Source organism: Capra hircus, chromosome 9 (genome assembly GCF_001704415.2).
Source record: "Capra hircus breed San Clemente chromosome 9, ASM170441v1, whole genome shotgun sequence".
Classification (NCBI taxonomy): domain Eukaryota; kingdom Metazoa; phylum Chordata; class Mammalia; order Artiodactyla; family Bovidae; genus Capra; species Capra hircus.
In genome coordinates, this window is record NC_030816.1 from 27865055 (window position 1) to 27889508 (window position 24454).

Genomic DNA, 24454 nt, shown 5'->3' on the forward strand with positions numbered 1-24454 from the left:
AGAGCATTTGGGGTTCAAGACTCAAGGTACTTAGACATCCACCTACATATCTCCATCCCAGGCTTTAGGGCCTTGATTTTACTGTATTTTATGGAGACTCCTTAATAAAGGCATGATCTCTTGAAAACGTTTAGATGCATTTTCCCCTTTACAACTACATTTTATACTAATTTTTATGGTATTTTTTTTTCTAATCTTGAAATTTCAGGCCTTTAGTTCATTAAGTTCCACTTAATCATTTTTCTGAAAGACTGTCTATATAATTATAAGACTTGGAGCACTTCAATAAAACCATCTGGTTTCCTTGTGGGAAGACTTATAGTTACTGATTCCATTTCTTTAATGGTTATAGAAACACTCAAGTTATTCTCTTTTTCTTAAGAAGCTGATTTTTCTAGTAATGTCAGTTTTGCTTAAGTTTTCAAATTTATTTGGGATAACTTTATGATAGCATCTTATTATCTATCTGTAGCATTATTTTCTCTGTTTTGCTTCCCTCTACATCTAATATTGTTTGATCAAGTAGACAGTAAATCAGTAAGCATTATGGAAGACTTAACCAATGAAATTCACAAACTTGATGTCAACATTTAAAGAATACTACATCAAACAAATATAAATTGTTTCTTCTTCTCAAAGATTTAGGGAATTTTTTAAAAATTTTATCTTGTGCTAACCCATAAGACAAGACTCGACAAATTTCAAAGAATTATTATAACATGGAGAACATTCTCTGACTATAGTGAAAGAAATAAAAAACAAAAACATAGGAAAATCTTAGTTTTGAGATGTGAGAAAACACACCTCTAAAAAACTAATGTCTAATATTGTCTGTGCTTTCTATCTTCTGTTCTTAATCAATCTTGATAGAGTTTTCTATTTGTAAATCTTTTCAAAATACCACTATTTAGCTTTGTTGACCTTCTTTTTATAATGTTTTCTAATTAATTAATTTTTTAAATATTTTTCCTATTTTTATTTTTCTAACTTCTTAAATTGTAAGCTTATATATTTTGTTATATACTAGTTTCATTGTTTTTCAGTTCTACATATTTTCTCATTTCCATTAGGATTTCCTTCAGAGCCACCAGTAGGCCCTACATACATACCCATAGACAAATTTTTGTGTGTGTATACATATAGCATTTAATTTGATATTTTTAAGTGTCTGCTATTGAGCTTTTTGGGGGTGATTGTGTGTACACTAATTTGACCTTCAATAGAATACACACATCAAAACATTTATGTGTATATGTACATGTGTGTATTTTTTCCTTAATTTAGTCTTTCAAAGAGACTATTTTAGCTGTCTTTTATGTAACATATATTGGCTTTTGCTTTCTGTCTCAAACTATGAACCAAGTATTGTTTTAATAGATCAGTTTAACTTATTTGCCATTACTGGCAAAACCCATCTCCCATTGAAGTGGAATGGCTTCTGAGCTCAGTAAATTCACAGAATATTCTAGTTCTCCCCAACCTGCCTGCCTATTTCTCCTAAATTAGGCACTTTAACAATCTTACTCTTTCTTACTATAGTGTTTTATATTATGACTTCTCAAGAGAAGACAGAAAAGCATCCTTTTGTGGATATATTTAACGAAGATGAAGCTGACATAAACTTTATGTTGTCTAAACCTGTTTGCTTTGTTGTATTTGGGAAACCAGTAAGTTATCTCTTCTAACTTATTATTCAATGTAATTAAAAAATTTTAAAGTCATAATCTAATGTTACCATATAAGAATGAAAACCACATAATGTGCTAATTTTTTAATTGTTTTTTAGACTTTCATTGTATGACTTGAACTCTGATATAGTGCTGGTTGTAAATTATAACTTTCTCTCCTCTTGTACACTATTACTGAAAAGGAACCTAAGTTATATTTATCTTTGCTTTTATATTATTAAAAAATTAACTCATCAAAGCACCGCTCTATGACAATTAGTAACAGTATGTGATCCAAAGTTATTTCACACTCAATTTTCACATAAAACTTCTATGAAGTTTGTTGTGAGGCTCTCTGGTTATGTGAAGGCAGGACTCTAAAGAGACAAACGGAAGATTCTCCCATCAGTGTCTAGAGCTGCTGAGAGGGAATGTGCTTCATCTTCACCCACAGTTTGTTAGTGGAACTATGTATCAGTTTTCCACAAAACAGGAAGAAACCAAGAATGGCTGTTGTAAGATAGCTTTCCTTCCTAGGCAGTTCTAGTAAGGACCTCTAGATGAGAACTGTTTTCAGCCACTGAGCTAGTTGGTAGCTACCATTAAAGGGCCTGAGGTGGTTAATATAAAAGCCTCTCTGGAATAGCAGAGTCTTAGGACTGAACCCAATTCTTGACTTGCTTTACTACAGACTCTGGGACAGAGTCAAGAAATGTTTCTAATAACTTTTATTATGTTTCTAAAAACATAATGGAGTTTTAAAAGTCAACAGTGGAAGCAATCAGATGTAAACATTACTTCATTAAAGTGAGCTTTTATCTTTAAACTATGATACTTTTCAAAGATGTCTATTGAGAAGCAAGTTTTTGGTCTTGAAAGTTACTATATGGAAGTATTTACATACAGTCATTCACAATCATAAACTTTCAGTTCAGTTCAGTTCAGTCGCTCAGTCGTGTCTGACTCTTTGCGACCCCATGAATCGCAGCACACCAGGCCTCCCTGTCCATCACCAACTTCTGGAGTTCACTCAAACTCACGTCCATCGCTGATGCCATCCAGCCATCCTCTGTCGTCCCCTCTTCCTCCTGCCCCCAATCCCTCCCAGCATCAGAGTCTTTTCCAGTGAGTCAACTCTTCGCATGAGGTGGCCAAAGTACTGGAGTTTCAGCTTTAGCATCAGTCCTTCCAAAGAACACCCAGGGCTGATCTCCTTTAGAATGGACTGGTTGGATCTCCTTGCAGTCCAAGGGACTCTCAAGAGTCTTCTCCAACACCACAGTTCAAAAGCATCAATTCTTTGGCGCTCAGCCTTCTTCACAGTCCAACTCTCACATCCATACATGACCACTGGAAAAACCATAAGGAAATAAAATAATGAATCACAATATTATCACAATGATTTGTATTCAGAATTATAAAATTTAACAATTCAAGAGGGCAATGGCTAGAATACCATTACAGTATACCTTCCTGATTTCAGGACTATTTTCTTAATTAAAAAAAAAATCACTTCACAAAATGTGACAAGTGGGACAGTTAACAGAGAAAAATGAAGCTATAAATATTTCATGCCTAGGATCTATTCTTTGATTATTGTATGGAAAAAATTTTACTTGATAATATTTATGTAATTGTAGTACCTATTAATATAATCTTTAAAAATTGTGTTTTGCTGGAAAATAGCTATTCTCTTAGGTTTTACATAATTTCTTTCTTTTTAAGGGGGTTGGGAAGACAACATTAGCCCAACAGATAACACAGGCATGGAAATGTATTCGTGTAGAAGGTAAATTTTACCTTTCCCCCCCAATATTTTATTATGAAAACTTTCAAATATGCATTAAAATGTAAAGCATTATACAATGAACACCCATACGCCCATCTACTTACTATCTAGAGTCTATGGTTATTTGCTGTATTTGCTTTATCAGACATCACTACCAACCCTGTTTAATGTTATCTTTAAAATAGCATCAAACATGTTTTGCCCTTTTGTTAGTCTTAATTTTGGTCATAGAATTTAAGATGTTTATGAAACATCTCTGACTCCATTCTACTGCCTCCAGTTCTCTAATTGCATAATTTAGAATGAATGGGGATATGTGTGTTGTGGGTATCTCCCTATGAAAGATGAGAAGAGATGGAACTCTCACAGCTGCTCATGGGAAGATTTCCCAGGACTGAATTATCTTCAGTGATTAATTTTATTTTTTTATCATTTGTAATTCGCTTTTCATTCTTTGCAATATATAAGACAGGGATTTGTATCTTTGTACATACATATTCTTTTAATCAATAAAACTATTTATGCCTTAATAGAAAAATAAGCAAAAGAATGAATCTATAATTCATAAAAGTAGAAATAAAAATGGACAAATATATGAAAAAGAGTTTAACTTTGTTATTATTCAAAGAAATGCTAAGGTAAATAATCTGATCCATATTTGCTGAATAGATTGGCAGTGAATCCTTACAGTTTCTACTATCATTGTTGGTAAGAATGTTATCAAATGAGCATTTCACATGCTGTTAGTGAAATGGTGATCTGGTACAACTTGGAGGGAGAACAATTTGTTAACATCTAACACAAACACACCCAAAACTTTAAAAATGTCCCCTTTTTCTTTATCAAAATAAAATCCACTTGTAGGAAATCTTAAAAAGCACCAAACTTATCATAGATTAACAGCAGATAGGGACATCGTAGGTTCCTGGGTCCTCCCCTAGGTTATGCCCCTGTCATTTCTCTCCTAGAATATCTTTCATCATGGGATTAAATATCTCCTCTTAAAAAGGAACCAAGTCATTAGAGATTAATTTCAGAGTTTTATCTATTTTTAACATTTCTGGATATATAATTTCCTTTTATACATCAGTGTGCAAAATTAATGGGCTGCAGATATAACTATGCATGGTTATGAAAGTATCTGGGCTAGTAATGTTAATGCTAGTGTATACTTTGTATAATACTAATTTCCAAATCACTGTCATATACAACCTCATTTCATCCGTATTCCCTCGTATACTACACAGAGCACAAGCATGCAAGGTGCAAAGGTGTTTGGGAAGTTAGCTTCCCCAGGATCTTTTAGCTGGGTGAATGTCCGAGAGAAGTTGTTTATGGAATACGTTCCGCTACCTTGTACTTTAGATAGGCTTAGATGATATAATGAGTGTAAATGTCCTTTGTAAACTCTAAAGTGACACAAAGATCAATGTGTGTTACTAGTTAAAAACACACAAATATGTTTCTTACTTGAAAATTCTCAGAACAATTTGTGCTAATATTCTGAATTCATATTTTAGCTTTACCGATTTTGGAAGAACAGATTGCCAGTGACACTATAACGGGAGCTATGGTAAATCTAAGTTTCAAAACTGTTATGATTTCTTTGAAAGCTGTGTATCACATGGACATTATACAGTCATATACAATATCTATGCTTGTTCTTAGTTGCAGTCAATGCTGATCAGTGGCCAAAGCATTCCAGATGAACTTGTCACAAAGTTAATGCTGGAGAAGCTGAACTCCTCAGAAGTCTCTCACTTTGGTATGTTCATTTTTATACATCAGTGGCTCTCAGAGCAACCTTAAGACTCATGGTTTATCTGAGGCACAAATAATTCCTGGAGTTGCACTTTTTATTTTTTCCCCTGGCACAGGAATCCCGGAGTCTGAATTCAGTTGAGTAACTCTGATAGTTTTATTTGCTTGTTTACTTGTTTTTGTTCTTCAGAATCTACATTTGTTCTCAAATGTTAAGTTTATGTGATTCAGCCTTCTTTTAGCAACGTGTTACCCAGCAAAAGCATCAATAACCTGCTGTGGCCCTTCCTGCAGTGCTGACAGCCTCTGCTAACTGCTTTCCTATTTGCCCTGAGTTTTATTACTAAGCCCTGTCAATGGTTAGATTTCTCTGCATTAATCCACACTCGTAAGACAGAAATGGGAACTAGAATGGCACCAACTTATCCTCTGGCTCCAGATACTTGCAGGCTTCAGCCTCTATCCAGTCTACCCTCTGACTCTGGACCCAAGAAATCTCTCTGTGCTCAAACAGATGCTGAACTGGGACTTTGGGCCTAATTTCCCAAGACAGACTACTGAAGTTCAGAATAACTAAAAGGAAAAGGGCAAACTCTATGGCATTTGCCAAAGAAGAAAGAAGAATCAAGATATGTTTGGGAGAAAATCATCCACCTGAAAGAGATTTACTGAATGAGAGAAAAAAATAGAGAGATCTGCTTTATAGTCTCAGTACATTAAGAGAGGGCGCTGTGACTATTAAGAATACAGGGGCACAAATAAAGTGCCGTACAATGAAAATCAATAGTGGAAATAGCAACAGCAGACTTCTCACTGAAGACTATATATATGTGCGTGTGTATACATATATAGTTAGTTGCAGTTGATGTTGATGCTGATCAGTGGCCAGAGATGTAGATGATATATATATATATATAATCTATATCTATATGAAGAAAGATCTAGATATACAGAATAACTATTTAATACATAAATATATTAATATATCCACATATCATCTCTTTTGTTTCATATAAATACACTTTATGTATCCATCCATTTAACTATATACTGATCAGTAATAAAGAGAATGTGTTTAGTCTCGCAGTCCTGTAGGACTCTTTGTGACTCCATGGACTGTAGCCTGCCAGGCTTCTCTGTCCGAGGGGCTTCTCCAGGCAAGAATACTGGAGTGGGTTGCCATTCCCTCCTCCAACGAAGAGAATGAACTTAGGAAAAGCACTCAGAATGAGGAAAGTAAAATGAATAAAAAGGTAAAAAAGACAATCACAGAATTCCAGCATAGGTCATTAAATCACCTCAAAAAGTATAATGATTGAAACTGAAGACCATATATAAAGGTATATAGGCAAATATCTTTTTGTTTTTTCTTTACTTCACCTTGCTGCTGCTGCTGCTGCTAAGTCGCTTCAGTCATGTCCGACTCTGTGCGACCCCATAGACGGCAGCCCACCGGGCTCCCTGGTCCCTGGGATTCTCCAGGCAATAACACTGGAGTGGGTTGCCATTTCCTTCTCCAATGCATGAAAGTGAAAAGTGAAAGTGAAGTCGCTCAGTCATGTCCAACTCTTAGCAACCCATGGACTGCAGCCTACCAGGCTCCTCCATCCATGGGATTTTCCAGGCAAGAGTACTGGAGTGAGGTGCCATTGCCTTCTCTGTTACTTCACCTTACCTCTTAAGAAAATTTAGAGTGACTTACTCAGTCACAAAAAGATGGCGTAAATTGTAAGTACTGGCAAAAAGAGAAAGAAAGAAACATTAGAAAAATAAATCTACTCAGCTTGCCATTCACAATATTCATAAACTTTCTGACTTATTAAGGAAAATGTCAAATGAAACTAGAGAGACTGGTATAAAATCCCCCATGTGTCTATCACCCAGTTTCAACAATGACAACTCTTGTCCAGTCTTATTTATTCACACTTCTGACTATACCCCTCCCCCAACCAACTTTACTTTGAAGCTAATCCATATCATATCATCTGTAAATGTTTTAGTTTGTATCTCAAAAAGATAAGGATTCCTTTCAATTTTGTTATATTACCATTATCATACCTAAAAATTAATAATAATTCATCTACTAACCCATCTGTGGTCAAATTTCACCCTGTACGTCATATACTTTTTTTCTAGTTGGCTTTAGTTTGTTGTCTGTTTGTTTGTTTGAAGCAGGATCCAACCAACCAGGTTTCACATATAGCTGTTGCTTCATGTGTCACAATTCCCTTTTAATCTATAAATTGCCCATACGTCTGTCTAGTATCTTGTGTTTTTTATGCTGAAGAAACTGGTTATTTGTCTTTGAGTTTCCTAAGCTTCTGAATTTTGCCAGTTACACCCTCTGGTATCATTCAATGTATTCCTCTTTCCCCTAGACTTCTGGTACACTGGTCCTGGTCCTGGGAGCTGGCAGAGGAAAAGTCAGTCGTATAATAATTCTTGAGCCCGAGGGCCATAATATCAGCATGCAAGTACATGGCCTCAGTCTAGGCATGCACAACCGGGCTCATTGAAAGGCTACAGTGAAGGCAGGATGTCGAGTCCCTTCTACCCAGCCTCCCCTCACCCATCCTACAGCAGTCCCAGAGAAATTTCTTTGGAACCTAGCACTTTGCTAAACACAGTTTGAAACTGTCTGCTAAGCAAGGATTCTTTCTGATGTTTGGTCTTATCCAGCAGCCTGGTAGATGGTAGAAGCAATATTGAAAGCGAAGGGCTTTCAAAATAGAGATATTAACTTGGGTCAGGGCCTGGGTGAGGCTGGGTGATTGATGATTCCAAAATCCCAAAGATGGATATGTGCTGCCAGGAACCCTGCACAGTAAAGTATTGTCAGATCCAATCAATGTTTTTCTGTACCAGAGCCCTTTTATACTTGGAGCGTCTATCACTATTAAAAAAACAACAACAACAACTTTATATCATCTATTAGTTATAAACCTTTTATTCACAGCCTGTCATGCTGTGTTGTCTTTGAGCCAAAATCAGATTCCATGAGCTACATCCTCACCCAAGATAAAAAAGAAGAGTCAATTCCTGGGTACCCTAAGAAGTCCCTCTCTGCTTTCTCTTTCTATATTCCAGAAAAAATCATTTTCCCAAGTGACTGATGAACAGCCTTGGTCTGGGCAGCCCCTGCCCCGGTGTGTCATATTGTAGATGGTACTATAAGTCATTGATCACCAGTGTGTCCATTCATGTCAGGCTGGCATGAGGTGAGATAACTATCAGGGCTGGCTGGGTGCTAAGCTACCTGAAGTCCATGAATCTCTCAACACTTCAGCCTAAGAGCAGTGGCATGCCATCTTCGGTTTTGTGGGAATACCTTCTTCTTCCCACTGTGCCAGAAAGCGGTGGCAAAGTGATGGTATGGGCCAGTTGGCTTCCCCTGGGCAGTGGTGTGAACAGTCTGAGTTGTCCCTTGGTGGGGGTGATGCAGGCTGGGCATTAGCCTGCCGAGTGCCTATCTTGCCTATGATGGAATATGCAGAGCTTCCCAGCAAGAAGGGGTATAGGGTCTACCATTCCTCCATCTTCAAAGCATGGAGTGTAAGGGCTTAGTAATGGTGTCAAGGAAAGGTGGGATGGGATGGTGGAATCCTCACCCATGCTTCCATCTTTACAACACATCTCTGGGATTAGAGAGGTTGACGGTGGGTTCAGCCACTCTAAGAAGTATCCCCTTGAGATCTTCCCAAAATTGGATCTAGAGAACTAAGTTATTCCTCTAAATCTTCAATGGTGAGACAAGCAACATAACTATCTGTGCCACAATTCTTCCATAAATATATTTCTGGGGTCTGGATATGATGATAACTGGCCACCTCTCAATGGGTAAAGCCCCCAAATCCATTGCTCAGAACACTGAGGCAGAACACTAAGAGCCAGACCCCATGGAAACAACCTGCTATTTCTGCTGATTCTACCTTCCTGCTGGTTCCACCAGGAAAGAGACCAAGTAGGAAAGTCATTCGAATATATGTGTCTACCCAAGGTTTGGCATGCCTGCAAACAGTCACACTTGGAATGCCCGAGAAGCTCTCTGAGCAGTGGCAGTGGTTGTGGTAATGGGCAGGGTGCTAGAGAGCACTGCAAACAGAGTGCCAAGCATCCTTCTGTCATCCAGTTGAGATACACGGAGCTGAGCAGTGCTGGCAGCAAAGGGGATGGGAGGGAGGTCTTGTGTAGTGCCTTGTTGCTTAGAGGGGGAGGGCGTGATCTCTGGGGACTGACGGGTCTCTGGACTTATCTGATCAAGATGGGTCAGCTGGGCAAGGGTTGAATTCTGTCTGGGGCCGAGTCATGCAGTCACCTTCACGGCAGCACCCAGCGCTGCAGTGTGTCAGTCCAGGGGGTTAATGCCAGCCATCATGTCCCAGAGGCGGCACTTGACAACCTCACTCCACTAACTTTTTATAAAATGTGTGCCAAAAATCAAAGCTTAATAACCATAATTTGTCAGTTCCTCCAAGGAAAAAATATTCTATAAAACAGCAGAAAAAATTTGTTGAAGGCCTTTAATTTCCAGTGACAGAGTCAAGACTTTATTCTGTTGTATTAAGAGAAAGGTTTCTCTGCTGTATGGCTCAGGAAAGTCAAACAGGGGCTCTATATCAACTTAGAGGAGTGGGATGGGGAGGGAGATGGGAGGGAGGTTCAAAAGGGAGGGAGTATACATACACCTACGGGTGATTCACGTTGAGGTTTGACAGAAAACAACAAAATTCTGTAAAGCAATTATCCTTCAATTTAAAAATAAATAAATTTTAAAAAAGAGAAAGGTTTCTCAAACAATAGAGTGACATATTAAATAAATATATTAAGGAAACATATGATAATGGTATCAAGGGTGAATTTCAATGAGCAGATATAGGTTTTTGGGTAGGGATGCAAGCCAATAAACATACTAAGCCAAAATCATATTAATCATGTTGTTTCTTAACTGTATGAGGGTTACATGGGTATTTTTTTTACTCTCTGTAACTTATATAAACACTGTATATGTACTGTACATATACTGTATATGTATATTCTATTATATTATGAAATATTAATTCAAGAAAGAAAAATAATATACCATGCAACCCCTATGATTTACCTTTACCACTCATCATATGAGTTTTCCTAAGATGAATTAAAGAATTACTGGCATGGAATTTCCTTCTCTAGGCACCTCTTGTGCCTAAAATAAATTGATTTGGAATTTTTAAAGATGTTTCCTCTAGCCCAATAGTTTTATTGCCAGAAAAACATTATTCATAGTTATACATCATGTGGCAATAACCTTAATTATTAATTTTAAATGTCAACAGATATTTTAAGATCAGTGTTAGTATTCATCAATAGAGAAATGATGTTTTTATAAATAATAATCTGCTCTCAGATATTGATAATATTATAAAACTTTAAAAATTATATTTCACTCTACAGGCTATATTATCACTGAAATACCATCACTTTCACAGGATGCCATGACTACTCTGCAGCAAATAGAATTAATTAGAAATTTAAAATTGAAACCTGATATTATAATCAATATTAAGGTAAGAATATGTCTTTCTAGTATAGAGTATATAAACATTATCTTTGATAGTTAAATTCAAGGAATGTTCTTAATTTTTTAAGGAGTTAAGGAAAAATAACTATGAATCAATTTTAGGGACTGAATTGTATTTTCTCATACCTCCATTCTTTTGCTCCTGTAGCTCTGTCCACAGGAAATACCTTCTTGTCCCTTCACCAGGCTTAACCATAGTCATTCTTTGAAAGTCAGTTCAGGCATCATCTCTACAAAATGTTCCCTGATGACCACCCCCTCCACAGTAACACAAACAACAACTGACTCATTCTTACGCTCTCTCTCTCTCTCCTTATACCCCATCCTTTACTCACCACAGAAAAGTTAAATATTGTCTGACAACCGTTCACATTGCTCTTTTCTATCATATTATTAATACCGCATTATATTATAATTGTCCATTTTCTTCTAGACTCATGCCTTGCTTGGAGGCGGGAACCATGTCTTACTCCTGTAAACATCAAATAGCACAATAAATGGTACTAATAAGTCGGCCAGTTAAATAAAATGAAAGGATGAACAAATGATTCAGATGTATGAATGTTAATAGCATTGCTAGATTGGTCCCAGTTCTTTCCTTTACCAACCGTAGAACTTGGTAAATCACATTTAGGAGCCTCAGTTTCCTCTAAACAAAGATGATACAAAGATAGCTGCCTCATAGGGTTATGGTAAGAATGCAGTGAGGTGAGGATCCCTAGTTTATAAAATGAATGATAGCTATTTATAATAATACCCTGCCTGGTTCCACAAAGGGTTTGACAACTCAAAATAAATATGTCAGATGGTTCTCAGCTCAGGTGTGGGGACTCAGTGGTGTGTTTGGGCCAGCTGTGAGAGACAGGTGGCATACAGTGCTGGGGTGGTGTTATCTGCAGCCCCAGCCACATGGTCAAGGATCATGGTCAAGGATCATGGTCAAGGGCCAATCAACATCCCTTTGTGACTTTTGGAATGTCACCCATGTGAACATGTGTATAATGGAGAAAAGAAAAAACAAATCTCAAAGATTTAACTGAAACCAAATATAAAGTCTAGGCCATGGAAAATAGAGAGTGTACAGGAAATTAAGACTTAGTGGAATAAGAACACACAGATATACAGGCAGCAAGGCCCCAAATGCTCACTAAATTTGGGTCATGAATTTGGTTCTAAGTTTGATGAGCCAAAGTAGAAGGGGAAATGTGACCAGTTATATAAAATTCACATTGTCCTTGAGAAGATGAGGAATTCCTCAGGAAAAACTTAATGAGAGATATGTCTTAAAATGGGTTCAATATAAGGATTGTACTGTGTGTAGAAAATGAAGTCCTTAACCCCACTAATATTAGAAGTGTGATGGTAGGTGTCCATGGCAGTTCCTATAGGTAGCTGGAGTGTAATCAGAGGACCTCGTGTGAAACAGAACTTCAGTAGAGCACACACTTCTCTGATGGTCTGACCTTAGTTGGGAATGGAGTCTGGGAGTTCTAGACCAGAAGTTCTAAGCCTGGAGTCCAAGAACACTTAAGCACCCATGAACCATCTGAAATTATATGCAAATTTTATGTGTATGGGCATTTTCCTGATGCAAAATCTTACGGCATCACCATATTCTAAAGTGGTCTGTACTTTAAAAAAAAGAAAAAAGCATTAAAGGCCAGTGATCTACTACAGTAATGGTCCTCGGAGTTTGTTCCTAGAGCCAACTGCATTAGCAGCACTCAAGAAGCTCGTCAGAAATGCAGATTCTCAGGGAGCAACCCAGAACTACAGAAACTGTGGGGGGTGGCATCCAGCTGTCTGTGTTGAAAAAGTTCTCCAGGTGACACTGATGCTGCTGAAGTTTGAGGACTGCTCTGAGGCACAGCCGCACCCTAAGACTGATAAATCATTTCCCATATGTGAAAAGGTCCATCTATGGTTTTTCCAGTAGTCATGTATGGATGTGAGAGTTGGACTATAAAGAAAGCTGAGCACCAAAAAATTGATGCTTTTGAACTGTGGTGTTGGAGAAGACTCTTGAAAACCTCTTGGACTGCAAGCAGATAAATCCTAAAGGAAATCAGTCCTGAATATTCATTGGGAGGACTGATGCTGAGGCTGAAGCTCCAATACTCTGGCCACCTGATGTGAAGAACTGACTCATTGGAAAAGACCCTGATGCTGGGAAAGATTGAAGGCAGGAGGAGAAGGAGACGACAGAGGATGAGTTGGTTGGATGGCATCACCGACTCGATGGACATGAGTTTGAGCAAGTTCCAGGAGCTGGTGATGGACAGGGAAGCCTGGCGTGCTGCAGTCCATGGGGTCGCATAGTCAGACACGACTGAGCGACTGAACTAAACTGAACTGATACATGAGAACAGGAGACAGCTAGAGGCAATAGTCTTTGCCAAGGACCCACAATGTGGGCATTCTGGGTTGCTGAATAAGGGCAAATATGCATATATTTTTTAAATTACCAGTATGGGTTGAAATCTTTTGTGTGTGAAAAATTAGCCTAAATAAAAGTCTTGCCTCAATAAATTCCCATCCCATTTCCATACAGAAGTGGTCAGAGGAAATCAGAACATTAGCATGAAAAGTTCTAAAGTTTCTTGCCCCCTTTCTCAAATGTGTGGTGCATATACTGTTGGCATCAGAATCACTGAGGATGTTCGTTAAAATGTCTGAGCCTTACTCCAGACTTAATAAATCACAAGGGAAGCAGAAACTTTTATTTATAATCCTCTGTATAGAGTTACACTCTAATGTTTTAAAACCGCTACTAGAGAATGTTATCCAGAGGTTTTTATCCTGAAAAATACTCAGAGCGGGCTTTACAGCCCCAAACCTTAGCTTATCATTAATAATGAGCTACAGAGAGTGGGCTACGGAGCAGAAGGCCTGGGCTCAGGCTGTAGTTGCCCCTCACGACTGTGGCCTGATGCTGCCAGAGTAGTCCCTCTCTGATCTGAAGTGGTTTGGGTCCTAATATTCTATTACTTCTCTGACAGGGTTAGTTTAAGAACTGAGTGAAATATTATACACATGGAAGCACTTGAAATGAGGAAATCACTCACAGACTTTGGTTTTGGCCTTTTTTACTATCCAGATTCAGTTTTCTCATTTGCAAATGATAAGGTTAGACTAAACCAGGTGACCTTTCAGACCCCATTCGTTGATGCTATTTTATGAAATACTTCATCCATAGAGCTGTATATCATCGTAAATACTATAAATACATGATATTTTTTTGTTGGGAAAAAAAATGTGGCTATCCATCATTTTCATCCATTCTCAGCCTTTTCAAACTAATCTGACAAAATCCTCCTGTAATACCTCTGCTAACTAAACTGATTTTCTATTCTACTTCTCTAGCTCTTTCTACTGTTATTCTCTCTCTTTTTTTTATTCTACAGCTTCTGAAACTTTCTCATATGTATTACTTTTGGGTAAAGAAAGTGTTGCCGTAACATAAAAGTTGTATCTTGTGCCTCTCTTGGCATGTGATGAAATCTGATTCAAAATACCATTTATAGTACTGTATTTGCTCAGGGTTTTGAGGAATTTGGGGGTTGATATATTGCATAATATATGAACAGGAAGCAAAGGCATACTCAGAATGTTTTGAGTAATGATTAATGTTGTTCCTTAGTGCCCTGACTATGATTTATGCCAAAGAATTTCGGGGCAAAGGCAGCACAGTAGTACAGGAAACATATACACAAGAGATCAGTGGGATCCTGAAGTCATTGAGAATCGTAGGAAAAAGAAGAAAGAAGCCCAAAAGGAAGGAAAAGGAGAAGAGGAGGGGGAAGAGGAAGAAGAGCAAGAAGAAGAAGAGGTAATATCTGTGTACAAGATGCTATATTTCTAAAATTTGCTATAGGGACTATCCCTGATGGTTCAGTGGTTAAGACTCCCCACTCCCAATGCAGGCGGGGCTGGGTTCAATTCCTGATCAGGGAACTAGATCCCACATGCCACAGTTAAGACCTGGTGCAGCCAAATAAATTAAAATTTTAAAAAAGAAATAAAAAACACCTTGCTTGCACTGTATCGGTTTCATTTTTAAAAACTGCTGTAATTAAATGACAGAATATGAATATTCTATACAGAAAATTATATTTTCCTTAAGGTTTGATTTAGTTCGAGGAAACAAAAAATATTTCATGTTTTCAAGAACTATTAGATCATAATGTAAAGGTCATCAAGTTTAAGGTCATCCTTCTTGTCAGGATGGAAGTCCCTCCATATCCTGACAGCTAATCTGCTTCATTTCATAGCAACAGAGAGTCACTGGTCACCTGCCATGTGTCAAGCACTATGCAAGCTAGTGTGAAGAGTCAGAACAACAGAAAACATGTAATTTGAGGAAGAAGGCAGCCCAGATAGAATCCAGTTTATGAAGTTAACATAACCCCCGATTCCAAACTCTGACAAAGAGAGCACATGAAAATAAATCTATACCCCAATTTCACATATAATAACAATCCTAAAGTCAATACTAGTAAGCATAACGCATCGGGACCTCAAAAGAATCTTATACCAGACTTAATGAGGAAAATTGGATGCTAAGAGTCAGGAAGATCCACTGGAGAAGGAATAGGCTACCCATTCCAGTATTCTTGGGCATCCCTCCTGTTCAGCTGGTAAAGAATCCACCTGCAATGCGGGAGACCTGGATTGGGACGATTCCCCTGGAGAAGGGAAAGGCTACCCACTCCAGTATTCTGGCCTAGAGAATTCCATGGACTGTATAGTCATAGGGTCACAAAAAGTCTGACATGACTGAGTGACTTTCACTCATCCACTCAGGAAATTTGTTAATAGCTAATGGTCTGGATTTAGCCCACTGGGGTGAGTGAGACAGGTCACAGCTTGCCAGTCCTTGCTCTATTGGAATATACCTGTGATTTCTATTATAGATTTACTTATTTATAATGTTTAATAATTTTAAGTAGTTTCTATAACTTATATACTATCATGAATAAATACTATTTCTATTAGGGCCTAGACTCAGTTAAGTCTGATGTTAATATAGAAAATGATACATTGCAAATCATTTGTCTAGTAGAAAAGATAAACCCCAAAGGCAACAGTTTTATTGCCCTGAAGGATGTTAAGCAGGACATCAAACTTTGCACTCTGATTTCAGTGATTATACATACTTCAGTTTTGTTATCCTGCTGTTTTCCTCACTAATGGGTTAAATGAATTTTTGACATTTGTTCTTTCATTTAAGAGCAGATCTTAAGTGAAAAGATCTTTCATTTAAGAGTAGAACTTTTAAGGGGTTATATTAACTTCATAATTAAATACTGTAACTATGTGTGATGATGGGCTTCCCTGGTGGCTCAGACAAAAAAGAATCTGCCTGTAATGCAGAAGACCTGGATTCGATCCCTGGGTCAGGAAGATCCCCTGGAGAAGGCAATGGCAACCCACTCCAGGATTCTTGCCTGGAATCCCATGGACCCTGGGAGGCTACAGTCCATAGGGTTGCAAAGAGTCAGACACAACAGAAGCGACTTAGCATGCACGCATGCATGTATGTTGATGGATGTTAATTAGATTTATTATGATCATTGCACAGTAAGTACAAATACAGTTGATCTTTCAACATCTCCAGAGTTGGGGCACCGACCCTTTGTGCAGCTGAAAATCCAAGTTAACCTTACAGTCAGCCTTCTATATCCACGGTTCTGCATCCTACCAACTACAGATCATGTAGCACTATGTATTTACTATTGAAAAATATCCTATCAGTGGACCCACACAGTTCAGCCTCACATTGCCCAAAGATCAACTGTATTGAATCATTCTATTGTACACCTGAAACTAATGTAATGTTATATGTCGATTATATCTCAATTTTAAAAACCTATTAATGTAAGAATGCCCGTTTAAAAATATAAAATAATCTTCCCTGTGCAAATAAGGCATTGGATAAATAACCAGCAACTATTCTAGCTAAATATTTCAAGTAAACCTCATAGCAAATAGGAATAAAAGTGTGTGATTTTAACATGAATAAAGCATACCATCATAATAAATATAATAAATATGTGCGTGCATGCCAAGTTGCTTCAGTCATGTCCAACTCTTTGCAATCCTATGGACTGTAGCCCACCAGGCTCCTCTGTCCATGGGATTCTCCAGGAAAGAATACTGGAGTGGATTGCCATTTATTTCCTCCTCCAGGGGATCTTCCTAACCCAGGGATTGAACCTGCATCTCAGTCTCCTGCATTGTCAAGTGGGTTCTTTACCACTAGCACCACATGGGAAGCCCAAATATGATGATAATAATGGGGAAATAAATATGATACAAATGTCATTTTTTTCTGTGAACCCTTTCATAACCACCTTCCCCCATCACTCTCCATCCCTTCTCCCCTGCCATCATCTTTCTTCTTAGCTCTTACCACCACAGCCTAACCTGTGATGTATCTATTTGTCTACTTGTTTATGCTCTGTCTTCCTCAATTGGGATGTGTGCTGTCTAAGCCCCAAGCCCTTAGTTTTGTTCTCTGTTATATTTCAAGCTCCTAGAACAGTGTCTGGCGTGGGGTAGGCACTTAAGCTTTACTATTAATACATGAATGAATCAATGAGTGAATGAGCTACAAGCTCAGGTACTTAGAGAAAATCCAACTTCTTTATTTTGTCTCTAAAAATCGGATGTTACTCCCATACTCTTCCCTACTCATTGAGGGGCAAAAGAAATGAGTAAGTATCCAAGTCAATTTAAAACTTTATTCCATCTGATAAAAGACCTTCAGGGTGTTCAATCTCTCTAAAATAAAAATCCTATTTCCAATCTCCCCTTTTCCCTGCTTCTTACCCCAAAATGGCATGCAGGTATAGGAAGAGAGGGATATGACTTGGAAATGAACTAATCATTAACATAAAGATATTCAACATGACTTCTTTTCCATTTAGGCATTTATTGCTGAAATGCAGATGGTGGCTGAAGTTCTTCAACACCTCGTTCAGAGACCTGAGGATTATTTGGAAAATATCGAACACATTGTTAACCTTTATAAGGAAATAATTCTTCACCCTTTAGAAGTAAGAAAAAGATATATTGCTAAAAAAGGAATTTGATACTTGTGTTTTGCGTGCCTGTGTACCAAGTTGCTTTGGTTTATGTCCAACTCTTTGGGACCCCATGGCCTGTAACCCGCCAGGCTCCTCTGTCCATGGGATTCTCCAGGCAAGGTCAGTGGAATGGGTTGCCATTTCCTCCGCCAGGGCATCTTCCCAACCCAAGGATCAAACCTGCATCTCCCGCATTGCAGGCAGATTCTTTACTGCTCAGCTGCCAGTGAAGCCCTATTCGTGTTTTATCCCTGGTTAAACAGCTTTCACATTTCTTCACCTTGTGTATTATCTGCTTCATTCTCCTCCTCTTGAGCTTGGTAAAATGCTATCAGAGTAAGATTGCTTTCCAAAGGCTGTTTCACAGAGCAACATTATTTTATTCTTACAAAGCAACAGTGCTGCTGAAAAGTGATAAATGAATTGCATGTTTCAAAAGTCATTAGGGGAATTTATTTATGGTTGGGGATTGGAAAGTCCATATTAAGGCATTGTTTTGTAAAAGCATTTTGAATCCAAAATGTATGGGTTTATAAAAACAAATGTACACCTAAGGTGCATCTTTTATTCTGAAAGGAACTGTTAATTTAGTTAAATTACAATCTGAAGAAAGCCATCCAAGACTGGTTTCTCTGTGTATCCTATTCAAAGTTGGTTATTTGTAAATATGATAAGGCTATTATATATTGTAATAAGAAAGTTATAATTAAAAGAATTAGCATTTTAAAAGGATGATTACTGAAATTATGATTATTGAAAAGCATGTTTTTATGTTTAAAAATCCAGAGCAGACTCCAATTTATATTGGAGATTTATCCAACAAACATTTATTATATGGTATTTGACCAGATACCATGCTAAGCAATAAACTACAAAGACAAATGAAAAACAGTCCTCAAATTGCCTCTTTCCATCTGATGGAGAAATTAAAAGAATTTGTTTCATGGTGTTTTATAATGTTTATATATTTTTAGAGACAAGTGGATCATTTTCATTCCCATTGTCCACCTCCTCAGTGAGATCCAAATTGTTCAATTTTTTAAATTTATTTACAGTATTGTGTTAGTTTCAGATATGCAGCACAGTGATTCAGTATTTTTGTTTTCTTACATATGACTGATTCCTCCTTTCTTCCTCTTCTATCCCTGGCCTCTAAACATAGCTTCTTAAAGGTAATTTAGATGTCTGTCTATAACATTCTTTCTCCTTCAACAAAAATATTCTACATATTCCTTGAGCTGCTGGAATTGGGTGTGAATAAAGCATAATTAAAATAAGATTCAGAAGATTATAAAATTATATTCATGGGCAGGGAGTTGGGAATGGGAAGCAGAGGTAGTCTCTTCAAGGATAGGGACCCCCAGCATCATCAGTGTCCAGTGCAGTGCCCAGAGTCTGGCGAGTGCTAAATGCTTGACAGATGTTCAGTTAAACAAATGATGAGGTCACAAAGGAAAAATAACAGCTTCCATTTCATGACATGTAAATTTCTGGACATAATTTAAAAAACCCTTACTTAAAAGAAAAATATCCACATCGACTCTAATAAAATATTTAAAGGTTTAATATACTGAAAGGTCAATAGACTCACAGACATAAACAACAGACATGGTTGACAAGGCGATGGTGGGTAGAGGAGGGATGGATTGGAAGTTTGGGGTTAGCAGATGCAAATTAGTATTAATATATATACAATGGATAAATAACAATGTCCTAATATATAGCACAGGGAACTATATTCAATATCCTATGATAAACCACAATGGAAAAGAATTTAAAAAAAGAATGTGTATGTCTATATATACATATACATATATATCAATCACTTTGCTATACAGCAGAAATTAATACAACATTGTAAATCAACTGTCCTTCAATTTTTAAAAATGTAAGAAAAAAAGATCATAGATATGATTTTTCTAAAACCTGTAAGGTCTTACCCTCCAGATAATAAATGAGTAACAAATATGAGCAGACAATTCACAAAAATTAATGACAAAAGAGTAACAAGTCTATAGGAAAATATTCAGCTTTACTGATAATAATTAAATGCTAAAGAAATATTTCCCCAGTTAAATTTTAAAAGATGGACAAGGAATATGAATTCCTAATTCTAGCAACTACATGTGGTAAAGCAAACACTCCCATACCCTGCTGAAAGGAATATAAATTAGTATGGTGGTTTTTAGATAGCTTGCCTGAGAAAAGCACAGAAGTGGAAAATTTCTAGGCCTTGCAGCAAAGCATAGATAAGAACTGACTGCTCAGACAAAAGTTTCTAGCCAAGAACCTAGACTTCAGATCTAGTGTATAGCTTGCCTTGTATGCTAATTTGAGGGTGCTGATATGTGTGGAAGGAGGTTGGGAAGAGCCTTGAAAGGCTGCTGCTGCTGCTAAGTCACTTCAGTCATGCAACCCCCTTGAAAGGCAGGAGCCTACAATTCTAGTCTCCTCTGATCTGGCTGAGAGGTGGATTCACTTGAGAGGCCAAGACCACCAAAATTCAGTGTTCCTCTAAAAGATATGAGGAAAGCAAGTAGGAGCAAAGTAACTGCATCAGTGTCTGGTTTCTATCCTGCTTCAGGACTAATCCAAGGCCAAGTCTTCATTCTTGCCTGTTTTCACATCGCAGCTTGACTACTGGTCTGACCCGGTGTTTGTGTCTTTAGCCTTAAGAGTCTTCATACCTTTAGACTTAGTATACTAAGTTCATTCTGAAGAACCTAGGACTTCTCTGGTGGTCTAGTGGTTAAGACTTTGAGATTCCACTGCAGAGGTTGTGGGTTTGATCCCTGGTCAGGGTACTAAGATACCACATGCTGTGTGGTAAAGCAAAAAAATGTATTTTTAATTTAAGGTAAAAAAGCTATGAAATAAAAAGAATCTAGTTTAAGGAAAGTATCTGAAACGCAGAAAAGCATAATGTACATCCTTGTTTAGAACATCGTAATTTATGGTTGGATTCTTGGATTCTACTAGAAGAATTGATGCTTTTGAACTGTGGTGTTGGAGAAGACTCTTGAGAGTCCCTTGGACTACAAGATCAAACCAGTCCATCCTAGAGGAGATCAGTTCTGGGTGTTCATTGGAAGGACTGATATTGAAGCTAAAACTCCAATACTTTGGCCACCTGATGCGAAGAACTGACTCATTTGAAAAGACCCTGATGCTGAGAAAGATTGAAGGCAGGAGGAGAAGGGGATGACAGGAGATGAGATGTTTGGATGGCATCACCGACTCAGTGGAAATGTGTTTGAGTAAACTCCAGGAGTTAGTGATGGACAGGGAGGCCTGGCGTGCTGCAGTCCGTGGGGTCGCAGAGTCGGACATGACTGAGTGACTGAACTGAATTTATGGTTAAACAATGCAGGCATAATGGTTCTTCTGTCTAGAAGTAGAGAAACACTTAGAACCTAATAACCTTACACAATATTATGAAAGACAAAATATACTGGACATTTAAGTAGGTGATTTTGTTCCAAACTATGGCAACAGGGAAAACATTCACTAATGAAAACTTTTGCAAAGAGAGGGGCTAGGGTTTTATGGAGGCAGGTAAATAAGGGTCTTATGAAAACCATGAAAAAAGATGGAGATGGATCTTATCTGAGTCTTTGAAGAAGGGTAGAGGTGGATCTTATATCTCCACCACCCCTACTTTCTTGGAATGGAAGAAAATTTACAAGAATATTAATATAATCTTGAGATACAGAAAAATCTAATTTAAAGAAGAAAGGAAATCCAGAAACAACGATAACAGATTTCATCATAAATATATTTTATAATACAAAAGATACCATAAACAAAGTCAAATGATAAATCATAGCCAGGTAAAACATTTGCAAACCATATGGCAGATAAAGGTTAAAGACTTTCTGTGAATGTTAAGGAAAAGAAAGGTCTAACAAAATGCACAGAGGTTATGGTTCAGTAGTTTACAGAGATGGATTTCTAGATACTGAACATCACCCACAGCCAGGGGAATAAAAAGTGAAACAAACCAGGCCCATTCTTCACCTAGCAGTTTGGCAGAAATTATTCTATGAATATATGCAGAGAGGTGGATGCCCCCAAACATTTCTATTGGGAAAGACTGGCTTCACTGTAGAGAAAAACAGAAGAAACAGAAAGAACATAATTCATGGTACGACTAGTTTAGGCTTTTGTAAAAGTTCTCCTGAGCACTGAAAATAACATCCAGTATGTCATGTATATAGCAAATAACTTAGCATTAAAGATTTCTTCATGGTATATGAAGACTGAACTTTTGCCAATGATCCTGAATGTAAGGCTTCTTTTTGATTATCTGCAGGAAGTAATGGCTGAACATGATTCCCAGTATCTTATTGAGCTAGATGGAAATAAGCCCCCAGAGGAGCTGTTCATGGTAAGTGCAATGCTCAGTAAGAATATGTCACAGTTTGGAAAATCAAAAAAGTATTGACTGAATGATACCTATTTTTGTATCAAAAATAGATTTACATTTTGAATACATTTTTGAAAAATTCATTTTGACACTTAAAATTTAATATGATATTTATTCATCTGTCCATATTTAAATCAAAACTACATTTGAATTTAAAACCTCTGTGTGACAAAAAGTACCCTGAAAAAAGTAAAAGCCGGTAAGAGCTATAAACACATGATACAATGTTTAACATGAGTAATAGGGAAATGCAAACCAAAGCTATAAGGAGATATCACTTCAAATCCACTAAGATGGCTAAAATTAAAAAGAAAAAACAAAAAAACAGATAATGAATAACAAATGTTGGTGAGGATGTAGAAAAATCAGAATATTCATACACTGCTGTGGTAGTGTCATTAAATCATGTCCAACTCTTACAACTCCATGGAATGTAGCCTGCCAGGCTCCTCTGTCCATGGGATTTCCTGGACAAGAATACTGGAGTGGGTTGCCATTTCCTTCTCCAGGGGATCTTCCTAACCTTGGGATCGAACTGGAGTCTCTTGCATTATAGTCTCCTGCACTGCTGAGCCACCAGCAAAGCCCAACATACAATGTTGGTAGGACTGCAAATGGTGTGGCCACTTTGGAAACCAGTTTGGCAGTTCCTCGAAAGGTTAAATATGGAGTTACCATATGAAACAGCAATTTAACTCCTAGGTATTTGCCCAAAATAACTGAATACAGGTGTTTAAATGAAAATTTGTATGTGAATATTCATAGCAGCACTATTTACAGTAGCCAGAAGGTAGAAACAACCCCTATGTCTAACAATTGATGAATGGATAAATAAAATGTATATTCATACAATGGATGTGTTAGTCTCTCAGTTGTGTTGGGATGGGAATGGATGGGAATGGGTGAATTTAACTCAGATGACCATTATATCTACTGCTGTGGGCAAGAATCCCTTAGAAGAAATGGAATAGCCCTCTTAGTCAACAAAAGAGTCGGAAAAGCAGTACTTGGACGCAATCTCAAAAATGACAGAATGATCTCAGTTTGTTTCCAAGGCAAACCATTCAGTATCACAGTAATCCAAGTCTATGCTCCAACCACTAATGCTGAAGAAGCTGAAGTTGAACAGTTCTATGAAGACATTTAAGATCTTCTAAGACTAACACCAAAAACGATGTCCTTTTCATCACTGGGGACCAGAATGCAAAAGTAGGAGGTCAAGAGACACCTGGAGTAGCAGCTAAGTTTGACTTTGGAGTACAAAATGAAGCAGGACAAAAGCTAACAGAGTTTTGCCAAGAGAATGCACTGGTCATAGCAAACACCTTCTCCTCTACACATGGACATCACCGGATGGTCAGTACCAAAATCAGGTTGACTATATTCTTTGCAGCTGAAAATGGAGAAGCTCTATACAGTCAGCAAAAATAAGACCAGGAGCTGACTGTGGCTCAGATCATGAACTCCTTATTGCAAAAAGTCAGACTTATATTGAAGACAGTTGGGAAAAACACTAGGCCATTCAGGTATGATTTAAATCAAATCCCTTATGATTATATAGTGGAAGTGGCAAATAGATTCAAGGGATAAGATCTGATAGAGTGCCTGAAGAACTGTGGATGGAAGTTCATAACATTGTACAGGAGGCAGTGATCCAAAACTTCCCAAGAAAAAGAAATGCAAAAAGACAAAATGGTTGTCTGAGGAGGCCTTACAAATATCTAAGAAGAGAAGCTAAAGGCAAAGGAGAAAAGGAGAGAGATACCCATCTGAATGCAGAGTTCCAAAGAATAGCAAAGAGATAAAGCCTTCCTAACTGAACAATGCAAAGAAAGAGAGGAAAACAATAGGATGGGAAAGACTAGATATCTCTTCAAAATCGAAGATACCAAGGGAATATTTTATGCAAAGATGTGTACAGTACAGGACAGAAAAGGTATGGACTTAACAGAAGCAGAAGATACTAAGAAGAGGTGGCAAGAATACACAGAAGGACTGTACAAAAAAGATTGTAGTGACCTGGATAACCACAATGGTGTGATCACTTACCTAGAGCCAGACATCCTGGAGTGCAAAGTCAAGTGGACCTTAGGAAGCATCACTACAAACAAAGCTAGTAGAGGTGATGGAATTCCAGTTGAACTATTTCAAATCCCAAAAGAT

The 24454-nt window shown here is 37.6% G+C and overlaps 1 protein-coding gene across 1 annotated transcript in view; it reads left to right on the plus strand.

Moving 5' to 3' along the window:
* AK9 (adenylate kinase 9) overlaps positions 1 to 24454 on the plus strand; it is a 121361-nt gene that overhangs the window by 4597 nt on the left and 92310 nt on the right. Inside the window, exons 2-9 of the mRNA XM_018053513.1 lie at positions 1540 to 1667; positions 3393 to 3456; positions 4977 to 5029; positions 5125 to 5221; positions 10651 to 10763; positions 14418 to 14606; positions 17707 to 17835; positions 22178 to 22252. Coding sequence (XP_017909002.1) covers positions 1551 to 1667; positions 3393 to 3456; positions 4977 to 5029; positions 5125 to 5221; positions 10651 to 10763; positions 14418 to 14606; positions 17707 to 17835; positions 22178 to 22252 — 837 coding nt within the window. The 5' untranslated portion in view covers positions 1540 to 1550. The remainder of the gene's footprint in view (positions 1 to 1539; positions 1668 to 3392; positions 3457 to 4976; positions 5030 to 5124; positions 5222 to 10650; positions 10764 to 14417; positions 14607 to 17706; positions 17836 to 22177; positions 22253 to 24454) is intronic.